The sequence below is a fragment of the Asparagus officinalis genome, unplaced genomic scaffold, assembly GCF_001876935.1.
Source record: "Asparagus officinalis unplaced genomic scaffold, Aspof.V1 AsparagusV1_Un311, whole genome shotgun sequence".
Lineage (NCBI taxonomy): Eukaryota > Viridiplantae > Streptophyta > Magnoliopsida > Asparagales > Asparagaceae > Asparagus > Asparagus officinalis.
This window is the reverse complement of record NW_017972576.1, coordinates 62,606-77,722: the sequence shown is the minus strand read 5'-3', so window position 1 is coordinate 77,722 and position 15,117 is coordinate 62,606. Positions and strand designations below refer to the sequence as shown.

The following is a 15,117-nucleotide window of genomic DNA, read 5'->3' as shown; positions in this document are numbered from 1 at the left end:
CCAAACGCGCGTGCGTGCTCAAATTCCAAATATGTGTGCTCCAGTGGTCAAGCACGTGTTTCTATGTGCGGACCCAAAACTTGTGTTCGTGATCAACTCAAGTGCCAAAAAAATTCCCAAAAATACTTTGCTTAGTAGAGCGATACCTCACATTAGTCGACTAGCAGCAACATGCACAAATCGTGCACGCAACAAGCAGCAACCAATCGACCGATGCACCTAGTTGGTCGACTAGCCAGCTCCACAAGGCAAGACAACAAGATGGGTTCGGTCGATTAATCTTGTTATTCAATCGACCGATGCTAAGGGTAAATTCAGGTTTTGGTTTTCAAGCTGTTTAAAAGCATGAGAAAATCAAAATTTTTTGCAATAATACATATATTAAAACTTGTTAAAGGTGGTTAAGGTTTAGTTATCTACATGAAGTATAATTATTATATTTGAGGGGATTCTAACAATCCTAGCATATTCATATCGGAAAAATCATCTTGAAGAACCATAAAACTCAACAAAACTCATACTAAAATCATGTTCAATACTCAAACCCATATCTGGAAATCTGTGTTATATCTTATTAATTCAAGAAGATTTGATCTTAACATCATACAGTTCAAAGAAACGATCTTCATACTTAAATATGTTTTAAAGTTCGATAAATCCAAGCAAAACCAAATAAAAACCAATTAAAAATGGGGTACGGGTTTGGAGGAGATGAAACTCGCCTCAACACGTACAGGAATTCTCAAGAGTGTAAGAAAACAGGTTCTCCCTCGCCAAATGCTGACGATCTTGCCCTCTTTTCGGTATTTGCTTCACAAAACCCCTTCAAAACTCATAAAATATGATATAAGGTTTTGAGGGGGATTGGTGGCTGTTTCCAAAATTAATAATAAGCTGTGTGTGCTGTGTGAATAATATATATATATAGTAGTATATATATATATATATATACATAAAATAATAAATAATATAAAATAATATTATATTTATATATATATATATACATATTATGATTATATATATATCTATATATAATATGGTACATATCATATATTTATATAATATATATTATCTGTATATATGTATATATATATATATATATATCTATATATATAATATATAATATTATATAATATAATATAATACTATAATATATAATATCAATATATAGTTATTATATATATTATATATATACATATATATACTATATATATATATATATATATATAATATATAATCATATTCATATATAGTATAATTATAATTAATATATATACATATATATAATATATATATATATATATATATATATATATATATATAATATATAGGAAAAGTGCTTCCTAAGTGACGACTTAGATAATCATCTAAGAGACTGCGGCCTAAATCACATCGCATGAGCTAAATGTGGATGATCCGCTTTGTTAAACTTGATCTACATATTCTAAAACCCCAACACACCAAGTTTGGGGTGAACCCATCATCGTTTGACTCTCCGTCGAGCCATGTGAAAAGTACTATTCATTCAAAACCGTTAAAATTGATACGAGTGGATGAAGGGTCAAACGACAACGAGTTCATCCCAATCTTGGTGTGTTGGAGTTTTAGAATATGTAGATCAAGATCAACGGAGCGGATCATCAACAATGTAGCTCAATCATGTGATTTTAGGCCGTGTCCTTAGATGATTATCTAAGGCGTCACCTTAGGAACACTTCTCCCATATATATATATATATATATATATATATATATATATATATAGGTAAACCCGAAACAACACAAAAAGACACGAAACCCAGTCAAACTGGGAATCTGCCCGTTGGTCGACTAATCCTTGACATCAGTCAACCGGCAAGCTCATATCGGTCGACTGATAATAGCCATCGGTCGTCCGACCCGATGCTACAAGCAGTTATCAGGTTTGCTGGTATGATCGCACCTGTCGCTCGACTGAAGGCTTGCCATCCGTTGACTTATGATCTCCTATCAGTCGACTGATAGGGAAGCATCAGTCACCTGATCCGAGGCATTTTCCAGCCTAGAGATTTTTGCTTGCGTGCATGTTTCCACTTGTTTTGTGCATGTTTAACACTTGTATACTCTCATGTATACACTTAATTGATCTCAAATCAATTTCTAACATACTCATTCATCCATAAATGATATTTAACATAATATAACTTATTTATTACTATTTACCATAGTATTTTCAAAAATTACGGGGTTTTACATTAAATGAACCCTAATTCTCTATAATATTAAATAATATTGATTTTACTGCTTTCAGGATTGCAAATAATACTCGTGTATATATATATACTAGTTAGATTGCACGTGCAATGCACGTGGTAAAGTTTTCATTTTTTGTTTAAAATTTTTAATTTTATTTTTAATGTTTTGTTATAAAATTATGGAATGTAAGTAATGGATAAAACATATAGACATAATATAAATATTCATCATTTGAACAATTAAAATATATTTATTTATTGATTGGTTGGCCAATTCAAATTTTTAAAATGGTTAAGGGCTCACATTAAATTATCATAAGTTAAGTATCGTTGCAGAACACAATACCGATTAGATATAAATTAAATGGAACACATTTGGACGTTCGAGAGAAACTTGAATGTAAAAGAATTACAAGTTAAGAAGGCGAACAGCCGTCATCTACCAACAATGCATTTTTTTCCTCTATATTTAGGCAGTTGCTTTCACTGTGATGTAAGCGTCCAAACATTATATATGCATTATCAGTCTTGCTCTCAATACAAATGTTCCACTCGATGACTGACTAAAGCTACTAAAATGAATGATTAATATTACATTTGAGATGAGTAATACAATGTTAGAGGTTATCCGTCGATTTCTTCTTGAATTGGATGTCTTCAATAGTACCTTGAAAGTACGCTTTCCACAAGATAAGCCGAAAGCCCAAGCATGCTGTCAAGCCAATTGATCCCTTGATGCACCTTTTGAGTTTTGAGGAAATAAATCTATAAGTTGTCCTCTAATTCATCTGGGAGATGTAATTGAAAGTCCTATACCGTGCAGAGAGTTGATTGTGCCGAAGAAATATCAGGCAATCATTGTCTTCAAAATGATAAATAGGAAAATATATACTGTTGTTTTATGCCCTTTCCCACATATCCTCCCTGAAAAAAGAAATAAAAAAAAGGAAAATCAAACACAAAGACACAAATAAATATATAGAGGACGAAAAGGAAGGTTGGTGGAGTATATAGGTAAGATGGTCCCGTTATTATACTTGTACGATACAATGCTCATAAACATATAATTAATTGCACTTAAAGTAATAAGTAACCTGGCCAAGCATTGCAGCTTCCGCATCTATTCCGCCAACTCCCCAGCCAGCAACACCTAACCCATCTATCATAGTTGTGTGGGAATCAGTACCAACAACACTGTCAGGGTTAAGCATTCCTTCATTGTTAAAAACAACTCGTCCAATGTATTCCAAGTTCATCTGCAAGACAGGTTAAGAACAACGTTTAGATTATGCAACCATTAATTATCATAAACTCGTCTGAGATTAAACTCTTAACACGACAGCAGATCAGATGCACCCTTCATGAATGATGTAATATAATTACATGGTGGACAATACCAGACCCTTTTGGGACAACAAGCATATTATTGAATGCATTGGAACACCATTTTAAAAATCCAAATCTTTCCTTGTTGTGTTGAAACTCAAGTTCCATATTTGCCTGAACTGCATTCGCTGATCTTGCCACATCAATCTGTACTGAGTGATCAATAACAAGATCCACAGGAACCTGCACTTAAATGTTAACCCTCAGATAGTAGCTAAGATAGTCAACACGATGGAACAAATTACACACAGGCCAAATATGTGCATAATTTTGCTAATATAAATAATAGTTCCAAATGTTACAACAATAATGGTATTGCTATGGAATCCTTACAATTGAAGTAACGCGTCAAATCATAAAACAATTTGTTTCTTCTATTTCAGTTATTTATGCCTCCTCATAAAGTTTGGCCACACATAAATGGCTTAATAAAATAAAGTGTTATAAACAGAGAAAAGAAAAAAAGCTCTACTTGTGGAGTATACATGTACCATAGCTAAGATAAACACGCTAGCATAAGGAAATAATTTCATCAGTTTCAACAATTACAAACAGATAAATATCGACATACATGCAGAGATTACAGAAGAATATATTGTATAAAGCATAGAAACAAGTGATTTTGCGTCAAGGGACCCAACAACTTTTTAAAGCAGAATATAATATTTGAGCAGACCTTTCCATGAACAATCTTCCCACTGCAATTTTCCACTGATCAGAATATCATAAGGCGTTCTTCTACAAAAAGTAAAGGTGGAGAGAATTAATGTAAGGTGTACCGCAGAACCGAGTAGAGCATCCAGTAAGTCCTCATCAGCATAAACACAATTGCCTTCAGTAGAATTACCAATCAGGTAAAGATGTGTCTTGATACCTGACATACACCAATTCTCTGTAGTACATTAAGATAAAGCATCAAAATGCTCTCTGAGATGTAATTAAAAAGATTAGCCTGACTTTGAGCTCAATATCAGATAAAGTACTATAACTTGGCATTAAGGGTTATTCATGCTATCACATGATAATCAAGCAATCTAAAACAGGTCCAAGTCATTAAAAGAATCAATCTTTCAAAGATCTACAAACTGTACATAGAGTCTAGAGCACTTTCGAATACACCGTAGGTACACTTAAACAATAAAAAAAAGAAAATATGGATGAAAAATACAGTTGTTTGCCTGCTGCTGTCTAAAATCTGGGTTTGAGCAGCAGTAAAGCCTTCAGTTTGAGTGTCAGATCAGTTGTAACCAAAAGGACGAAGCGGTTACAAAAGAATGAGAGCAAGTAGACTTGAATTACCTCGAAGAGTCTTCAAGTACATCTCATTTGTATGAAGGTAGCCTGTTCCTTATACTGTTGGAGTATTTGGAATCTGGATTATCGCTTTTATCGGTATCAGAATTCTCGCCTCTCTGCAACTCAATATCTGAGCTCCCTGCTTGGGTCCTCTATGTATTCGATCCTGTAAACTCTCGGAAGGATTCATTTCATTGACATAAAGTATTAAAATACCAAGTTATTCATCCTATTTCTTAAAAGATTAAAGGGGAAAATATCCTTAAAAGCGCTGTAGAATATCACATAGGGAGGAATTAGATAGTGACACGGACTCATCAGTGCAGGTAGTAGACAATAGTGATATCAGTGAACTCAGAACATCCTTTTTTCCTTTTATTAAGTCGTCAAGTAAAAGATGGGTCCGTAAGTAAAACCATCAGATTGTTTTATCTATATTTTAGATAGTCATGATGTAATTTCTAGACTCTAGTTATATAAAATGGAGTTGCAGAAATTTTTTACTTTAAAAACTGCCTTCTCAGCCTTTTCTTATTACTTGAGGACAATAAATTGGTATGGCACATTCTCAATCAATAAAATGGATGCATTGGTCTAAGTTTGTAACATATAAATATTCTCCAAGATCAGACATGATGCAATGATAATATAATACTTGCTTGGAATTTACCTGAGGAAACAGGAACACCTTTGTAGCACAATCAGAGGACAGGAAGTTGAACACGACATTGTTGTTTTTCTGTAAAATAGTTCATATTTCTGCTACTAATCCAACAAGTGATTCCAAGTTCTGGCTTGTAAACAGCAATGTCTTATTAAGAGGATAATTTGCAAGCTCAGATATGGTTAGTAATTTGTTATACTTGCAGTCATATACATTGATAACTGTAAGAAGTTCCACCTGTAAAGGGTTTGCAAAGTAATCAGCCTGTTCCACAGGTAGCAACAAACTGTTAGGTTTTTGGTATATAATATTAAAAGTCAATATTCTTTAACTGTCAAAAAGAAAAAGAAAAAGATAAATAAAACAGTGAGGGAATTCCTATGATATGGTAAAGAGTGTATATCATGTTTTGTTTGTCAAGCCAAAAAATAGCCAGACTCAGCTTATTCTTATTTCTTACCTGTCCTCAATGTCGTGCTCGGCATTATGAATCCTATAAGAATAGTATCGTAATAACATCCTATATCATAAAAGGTTTCTCAAAGCACTCCTTAAAAAAATTCATCCTTGTTCTCTTAGGTCTCTCCTTCCACTATTCTCAAAAAAAATTACTAAGCACAAATCCAAAAAGTTTGTGTTCAGACAGCATTAGGAACCCCAAATGCTGACTTACTTAGTAAATTACATATGAATAAGAAAATTAACTAACGCGGTCAGTAAAATACCTGTAATTATGCATAATCTGGAGTTGTCGAAGAACTTTTCAAAAAAAAGACCTTTAGGGAGCAATTACTGTTTTCCTTTGCAAACCGTGAAAACAAATAGAACATATCCTTGTGGAAAAACGCTGTAATTCGCTTGGTATCATAAGGAACCAAAAAGATATGCCCATACTCGACGTGATTCAACTTAAATAAATGATCAGAGTAAATGACAGCATGAAGTAAAACACTTTGACATACAATCCCTATTCATGAGCAAAACAAACCTCAACATATACTCGTATTAACCAGAATCAAGAATCCATGCATAGGAATTGCAGCCGAAGGAATAAGTTGACTTTGACAACTCTCCTTTTCTCCACTTGCAATGCAAAATAGAAGATTCTCCCTGAGAATTTTCATAGGAGTTGGGTTCCCAGGTCCTTATGCAAATGTATAGCGATTATGGAATCCAAGAAGTAGAATATATATTTCTACAAGGAAAAAAAATTTATTGTGTTAAATTATTGATTTTATTAAACATAAGTATAGCAGTGAATATAATTTGAGAGAATAAGTATATTTTATTTGATGTTCAATAGTACTTTAGTTTTTTTTTAATTTTGGTACACTATACATGCATTAGTAATCATAAATATCTCATATGCTAAGGTTAATTCTGTTTTTTTAAGTCATATAATAATAATAATAATAAATATTTAAGTGTAGAAGAAGATAAATACAAGGAAATAGAGTTATCATCACTATGAACAAAATAAAGAGAAAAGAGAAGAAAGTTGCTTAACTCACATTAGTATGGTAGAAACATGCTCAAGAAATTAAAAAAATTAAAATTTATGAAGACATATCACCATCATTTGGCTTAAATTGAATATTTAAGTACTTATGAACTTTGTAAAGGTAACAACTATATAAATATTAACAAATAACCTTTTCGTCAACTTAACTAATATTACATTAGACTGAAGGAATTTTTTTTTACATAATTGTTTACAAATACCAAATAAATGATTAGAAGTAAAACTTATGCTAATTCTTTTTCAGTAACACTTAAGCTATTCCTTAAAAGTTCTACACTAACTTTTTGTACTACAACTCTATACAAGTTCGTTTTGTTAATGGTAGTTTACTTACTGTTTTTGGTTGTCTCGATGGATGCTACAAAAGTTGGTTCTTATTTTTATTTTTTTATTTTTTCCTTTTGAAATTCGTATATTAGTCATGAAAAATTACATGAACAGCAGAAAGATGATGAGTTGAGAGCCGACAAGTATATCAATCTTAACTAACTTCATCCAAAACTTAAAACTATTAGAAGATAAGCTAAATATATATCAACCAACCCCTGGAACCAAATAACCTATGATGGATTCATAACGCAAAGTGTTATTTGGAACTAAGGATCAATAAAGATACCATTCTTTGCTTTTTCCAAGATAGGAACCTTGCTCCAACCTATTACATAGAGGATACAAGTACAATCAGACTACAGTTAATTGATGCTAAATTGTCTACATTACAGAAAAAATAAGAAGCATATAGGTACCAGCACGAAGAGTATGAGGATGGTTGTGGGAGCCCCAACATTGAGCAGGTCAAACTGAATTATGCATAATACTAACCGTTGTCCGTTTTTCTCTTTCCAGAACTACCAAAAGGTCACTGTTATTGCATAATCCCATTATCTATGTTGATTAGATGAGATATATGTGAAGTTAGTTGTATTGAAAGCTACCCACCGGTGGCTCATATTGAGCCACAAATTGTCAGACCTCTTTGTCGACTACTCTGAATACACTGATGGGTCCCACATGATTTGGATGCGCTTTTGAGTCTTGTTTGGATTCAGATTGGGGAGTTGTCAAGTTTTAAATTGAATATTGAATAAAAATTAAAATGCCAAGTTAATATGATATTATTTTCCTCATAAATACACTTATTAATGTTAATATGCTATCCAACATTCATGATTATTAATAAGCAACCTGCAACTATAAATAAATTACAGTTATTATGTCATGTCATTGATGAATGATGCTTGCTAGATTTGTTCATCATCCCATAATGTTTTCTCTCTCTAATAACATAATTTGGTAGAAGCCTATAATTGACTATTGAATCTGCCACAATTCAATTTTAAGGAGAAAATGCTATTAACACATGATTAATCCCTCCTACTCAGAATGTAAAGAAGTTATGGTTATAGGTACATTAACATATAAAGGTTGCAAAGATAAGGACACTAACCTGACCCTGGCGAAAGTATGCTTTGTCATACCCGTCTCTTTCTCGCAATGCAAATTCAGCATCAACCAGGGCACCCTTGAAATCTCATAGTTTTAATTTGCATACCTAGAAGTTGAAAGAAAAAACAAGAGTATCTAAATGAAAATGAAAAGAAATGATCATAAAGGAATGCAACTAACACGGAGTTCTTTGATCGAAAGAGCATGATCAACTTAAATTAGATGACAAAGCCTTTTTGAACTTGAAATAGTGTGCTTGCGCTGCAACCAATGAAACCACAGAAAGAGGATGCATCCAAGCATAGATATGCATGGAATTTCTTGAATTAAAAGTGCTTTGCTTGTGTCATTAGCAAACAATAGAAAAAAAGAGCATATTCATGCTTGGTTATATCAGAAATTCACTTATAAGCTGATTTCATGGTTAATAAGTAATCACAGCATACTATATTAACCATAAGGTTACAATATGTTTGGTCAGATAGAAGTTTAGCCAGCAGCATACCCTAGATATTATGTAATTGCACTTTACAGCATCTGAAAGCAACAACAGGTTGTAAATTTCTTGAAAGAGGAGGCAAACAAGCATAGAGATGGAATTTCTTGAATTATAAAAGAGCTTCGGTGGTATCATTAGCAAATAAAAGAAAAATAGATCATACTTATGCTTGATTATATCAGAAATTTAGTAAGCTGATTCTAATTGATCATAGAACCTACGAGAAGTTGTAGTTTTTAACCTTGGTTTGCTGATCCAAACAGTATTCCTACAATGTTTGATGACCAGCATAACTAAAAATCATAACAAGTCCATTGCAAGATGTTGGATGCTCAACATAACTTTTCAAGCATCCCTATGACATAAAAAATAATTGAAGTGAATCAAAATTATTACAGTACTATTTGTGAAGATAACAGACTTTGTCTTATGTTGGTTTGTCCAGTTTTCTTCTACAAGTTCACAAGATTTATTTCATTGGAATGAGCAACAGAAGGACCTATATATCATGTACATTGAAGGTGGAGAATTACTCACATAAGTAATTTCAAAAATTTCACAATCTACGTACATCTTTTGGCCAAACAAGTCCCAGTGCTGTGTTCAATACAATTGTATGTTATATGCCTGCATTCAATAGATTAAAAATATGTAGAAAAGAAAAGTGATTCAAACTAACAGTTAATCAAACATATAAAGTAACAAAACTACCAGAAGGCAAGTCCAATCACTAATAGAAGTTGGATACACGAATAATTATAACATGTAGACTAAATAAGGACAACTAAAATAAGTGAAACAACATTTCAAAGAGAGATAATGCTAATGTTAGTAATTTCAAATCTAACATTTTGGAGAAGTTTGTCTCTATTGATGTATTTCGATAAGAGTCCTTATCATGATAAATTAGTTATATTAGCTTGCATGAAGGAATTGCTTGGTCAGGGAGTTGCTTATCAAACTTGTCATATGTCGATTTTCATTTGAGTAAAAAGAAGCTATATTGAGAAGAAAAGAGAATAAAAGAACAGGTTCAAAACAGTTTAGTATACTCCTATTTAGAATAGCACACAACACACTAAAGGGTAAAGCACCAAAATCGAACAATCATTTGATATTTTACAGGTCATGTTCATTTGAGTTCTGGTGTAAAATAGATCTAATTTAGCTGAGAAATCAAAATTTAGGTCATTTTGTCTGACTTTCCTGCTGGATGCCTAACTAATTGAAATTTGGGAATTTTTTGCTGCAGGTTTATGGGCCAGAGGCTACGATGACTGGAATCTGCATGCAAGATATTGAGTGTGTCATGTTAGCTACATAAATTCAAATTTTGATTTCCCCTTCAGCCTCTGTTGTCTTTTTTTTTCCATCACCAACTGAGGGAGTAGAAATTGAGGGTTGTGAACATCTCATCGTCATGTGTGGGAAAAATATCTTCATAATTCAAGTTATGTAAGCCTAGGTGTGGTTGAATGCAGTTCATTATGTGTGAATTCTATGCTTTTGCCAAAGCTCTCTCAAAATAAGTTGTGCAAGATTGATGATAGAAAAGTATAATACATCCGGATATAATAAGTTTTACAATCACACACACATATATATTTCAAGTACATAAACAACTACGTCATGGAATAGCTACTTTTAAAACAAAAACTGATCGTCTACTTTTTTTTCTTCTGACATGTTCATGTAAAACTGATATTAATTTTTTCTTCTAACATTTTCACATAAAACTGATGGTAAATCTGAAAAATATTCAAATACGATCCAGTTCTCATTATGTTACATTATCAATAAGTGACATGATTTTTTTCAATTCTAATTACCACATAAAACTAAGGTAGACAACTATATATCCACAGAAAAGCTTTCATCCTTGCATTGATGGCAAGCTCTCAACAGTTATATTTTCATAATCTGATATGAAAACATAAAGATAACGAGAAAAATGAAGAAATTTCATAGGGGTCATTCACGGACCTAAGAATATGCTTTTCCATTGATCTTGTAATGGAGTTAAACGACACAAAGCTTTAACTCACAGATAAAGAAGCAACTGACACAAATCTTCTCCACTACGTCTAGGTGCACGAAGAATCAAATTCCAAATCACAAATGTTTATACCTTTGATTTTTTCTGAGGCCAAATGCAAAAAATGAGTCCAGTTCTCAAGAGGAATGCCAAACTCACATTTGGAGAGAGTCAGAATCGTCCTCTCCAAAATATTGATGAATGGCTATCGTTACATTATACAAAACTTGACATAACCAGCTTTTTGTGAAAACAATCAATCGAAACAGCATTCAGACCTAATCTGGGAGAATTGCATTGCCAGGTAGCAGACAACCATTAATGGATAAATCCTCAAAGCCTCCTCTCCACTATGTCTAGGTGCACAGAGAATCAAATTCCTAATCACAAATGTTTATACCTTTGATTTTTTCTCAAGTCAAATGCAAAAAATGAGTCCAATTCTCAAGAGGAATGCCAAACTCAAATTTGGAGCGAGTCAGAATCGTCCTCTCCAAAATATTGATGAACAGATATCATTACATTATACAAAACTTGACATAACCCGCTTTTTGTGAAAACAAGCAATCGAAACAGCATTCGGACCTAATATAGGAGAATTGCATTGCCAGGTAGCAGACAACCATTGATGGATAAACCCTCAAAGCCACTCAAAGCAAATTGGTGTCCATGTATAAATATGTGCACACCAAACTGCAGCTTGCGCTATTAATGCTTGCTTGGAACTGATAAAATCCATGGTTCGGCCCACGTACATTGTCTTAGCCTGTCCTTGTTCCGAGATATGAAAGTTTTCTTTGTCAAGTGTTCTTTTAACTCTATAACCAACATAACAGCAGTAGATCCAATACATTTCTATAGATTGACAATGCTGCATAATTTTGTTTCATACTCCTAACAAATGAATTTCTAATGCATTTCATTTTGCATCATGTATACAACAATATAACATAAAAAAATGCATAATCATCTAGACACATGAAAATTCCTAAATTAGCAACCATTTGATTAAAAAAACAACTCAAATAAGAACATAAGTACAAAAAAAACAAAAATAACAATTAGCAGAAAAAAGAAGAGTGACCCATATCAAAGTTTCGATTTTTGAGCAAAACTCATTAACAAAATAGAGGGAAAACGGCAAAATTTGGCAAAAAGCACTGAATTTAAAGATGGTACCTTGGCGAAGCAAGATCCCAGCTGAGGTCTTTGAAGGGGAAGTTGATGAACGAATCAATAAGATCAATAATCAATAATAAGAGTAGAAAAGTGCAGGATTAGTTTAAAAGAACTGATCTAACTGAGAAATGGAAAGATCGAGATTCCACTTACTTTCTAATCTCGCTCCAACTGCCCTTCGAATATTGAAACCCTCGTCGCTTGAAACTGCAGGAAATCGAGAATTAGGGCAAAATTAGAACAAATAGCTAGGGTTTTGTGTAGCGGGGTGAAGAAGAAGAAGAAGAAACTCAATCCTTACCGTTGTCAGAATCTAAGAGCTGTGGAGATGATGGCAGAGGCGGTGCGTTACGATAAGTTTAAGGCTTTTCATTTCTGATTATGATGAATTCTGTGTATCGATCGATTATAAGGGATAACACGGGTATATTTACATTGGTTGAAGGGTAGTTTGGGATATTACTTTGGACTATCACCTGCAGATATTGATGAATGCCATGAGTCAGCAAACAATCTATGTGCACCAGAAGCAACTTGTAAGAACATAATCCCAGGATACACTTGTCAGTGCTCACTGGGTAGTTCAGGAAATGGATTGAGAGGTCAAGGCCGCAACAAGCGCCTTCAGGTGATCCTCACAAGTGTACGTAGGTTAGATCAAATACGAAATTCAATTCTACAATGAATTAGTTCAGTTCCAAAGATTCAAATAAGTATTCTTTTTCCTATATATATGTAAATTTCTTTAATGCAGCAAGCGTCCTCATAGTTGGGACTACATTCTCATGTTCGGTCTGGTGCTATTGTGCATGGAAGAAGAAAAATCGTAGAGCCGTGTACTTCAGTGGAACTCCTGCTAATGGAACAAGGCTTTTCTCTGCAACGAATAATTACGGTAAGTAAAGAATTATTGGGACTGGAGGTCATGGCACTGTCTACAAAGGAATCCTGAATGACGGCACGGTGGTTGCTATAAAGAAGTCGCAAGAGATGGACCAGAGCCATGTTGAGCGGTTTGTAAACGAACTTCTTATATTCACTCATGTTAATCACAAGAATATCATCAAGCTATTGGGCTGTTGTTTGGAGACAGGTTCCATTTCTGGTTTATGAGTTCATTTCAAACGGAACACTATACCGAGCTCAACAAGCGTCGAGAAACTCAATATTGGAGTGCAGCGAACCAGGGAGTAATCAAGTTTAATTTTGACGGGGGGTGGATTAATTGGAAATCAAATGCCACGGCAGGGGTGGTTGCCCAAGGACATGATGGTATAGTGGAGGTTGCTCGACGCTTCGTTACGAGACCTGCACAATCACCATTGATGGCGAAGATTCTTGCTGTTCGAGAAGGAATGATTTTGACAAAACAATGGAAGTCCCAACATGTGATTTTTGAAACAGACTCACGGGAGCTTATCACTTGCACAACACTCACCATCCATACCACAACATGGTAGGACTAATCAACGAATCGCAAAACATGAGCACTAGCTTCCAACTATGAAGCTTTTCTTTTGTGCCCCGATCTGAAAACCAAATAGCTCATATCTTCGTTCAAGCTACAAAATCTTATAATTGTACTAGGATATGAGAGGATTCGATGCCTGCCATATTGGCAAAATATGTAATGCATGACATGATTAATTAATAAAATCCTTCTACCATTCTATCATAAAAAAAGGAGGATTCTTTGAAAAGAATCTAGTCAAAAAATCGTGGCTAAGGAGCTTATGGATTCATCAAACATTTTTGTTTCTTAAATGCCTTCCCCCAACATTTTATTGCTGGCCATCTCAGGAAGCAAAAAAATAAAGCCAAAAAGACAGAAATCTTCTATAACGATTTCTATTTCCTGTGATTGATTAATGTTTGAATTTCTTAGCGAAAGAAAAGCTGTGGCGTTATTATCTTCTGCAATGTTAAGATTCTCAATGATTTATAAATTTGGGCAATTTTGGTGCTTCATCCAACCTTAAAAGTTTCGACCTAACATTTTTCCCTACCACATTGTGCATAATTAAAATTGTCTACGGACAGTTGTTTAGCTTAAGTCCATTTACAGCCGACTATGTAAATGCCTACTTTCTGATGTTAAAGTTTGTTGCAGTAGGGACGAATATCAAATCTAGTATATTTTTGGGGAAAAAAATATCTTTACCACGATTGAAGGCCTGTGTTGTTACAGTTGCATCTGAAAATATTTGTGACAACCAAATTTTGTTAAAAAAAATCTGAACAGTGTTTTGGTTGCAAGAGTGGGATCTGCTAGTGTTCATGTTTGAAGTGTTAGATTATAACACTATTATCCTTAATCCTCATCACAACTTTGAAGTTTTGATATAATGGTTAGATGGACTTAATTAAAAATAAATAGTTTGAATGACAAATGCATTTGCACATCATATATTCCCAACTCTTTCTCTTGGAATGCTTCAATTTGAATACAACTCAGATTCAAATCACACTGGCTATGAATATAAACCGGTTAGATTACAAAACCATAATCCTCGATTATCGTCACAACTTTAGTGTTTTGGTATGATGGATAGATGAACTTAATTAAGAAGAAATAGTTTGAATGATAAATTCATTTGCACATCATGTATTTCCAACTCTTTCTGTTGAGGTTTCAATTTGAATGCAATAGCAACTCCCTTATTTAGCCAGTTTTATTTTTGCAATGACATTTTGTTGTTGTAGCAACGATCAACACATTTATTGAAATTTTTGTAGTAATGGGTACACTCTTAAGCCATATTCATACTGTGAACGTGGACGTTTTGGGGAGCCACACCCACCAATGGATGCATGAATACACCATGGCCCACCCGTTGTACATGTGCATCATACATGT

General features: G+C 33.7%; 1 protein-coding gene and 1 long non-coding RNA gene across 5 annotated transcripts; both read right to left on the bottom strand.

The window, feature by feature from the left end:
• Window positions 1-2,668: 2,668 nt before the first annotated feature.
• Window positions 2,669-5,724, bottom strand: LOC109827586 (aconitate hydratase, cytoplasmic-like). 4 transcript variants are annotated; one of them, XM_020394591.1, is made up of 6 exons: window positions 5,586-5,724; window positions 4,399-5,081; window positions 4,296-4,317; window positions 3,617-3,802; window positions 3,328-3,489; window positions 2,669-3,157 (listed from the first exon to the last, which is right to left on the bottom strand). In XM_020394591.1, the coding sequence occupies exons 2-6, from the start codon at window positions 4,437-4,439 to the stop codon at window positions 3,098-3,100; spliced, it is 471 nt and encodes a 156-aa protein (XP_020250180.1). In that variant the 5' UTR covers window positions 4,440-5,081; window positions 5,586-5,724; the 3' UTR covers window positions 2,669-3,097. The 4 variants fall into 4 exon arrangements, with proteins under 4 accessions (XP_020250180.1, XP_020250178.1, XP_020250181.1 ...); XM_020394589.1 differs by lacking the exon at window positions 4,296-4,317 and having other exon boundaries at window positions 4,399-4,511; window positions 4,919-5,081; XM_020394592.1 differs by lacking the exon at window positions 4,296-4,317 and having other exon boundaries at window positions 3,701-3,802; window positions 4,399-4,511; window positions 4,919-5,081.
• Window positions 5,725-7,492: 1,768 nt separating this feature from the next.
• Window positions 7,493-12,307, bottom strand: LOC109827585. Its single transcript, XR_002243469.1, has 3 exons — window positions 12,261-12,307; window positions 9,584-9,673; window positions 7,493-8,653 (listed from the first exon to the last, which is right to left on the bottom strand). It is a non-coding gene; the product is annotated as an uncharacterized LOC109827585 (long non-coding RNA).
• Between the last annotated feature and the right edge of the window lie 2,810 nt (window positions 12,308-15,117).

Coding starts and splice junctions, on each gene's coding strand:
- LOC109827586 (XM_020394589.1), bottom strand. CDS start 4,940: ATGTACTTGAAGACTCTTCGAG. Junction 3,803..4,398: donor ATGCTCTACTCGGTTCTGCG/GTACACCTTACA, acceptor ATTTAAGTGCAG/GTTCCTGTGGATCTTGTTAT. Junction 3,158..3,327: donor AAGCTGCAATGCTTGGCCAG/GTTACTTATTAC, acceptor TTCTTTTTTCAG/GGAGGATATGTGGGAAAGGG.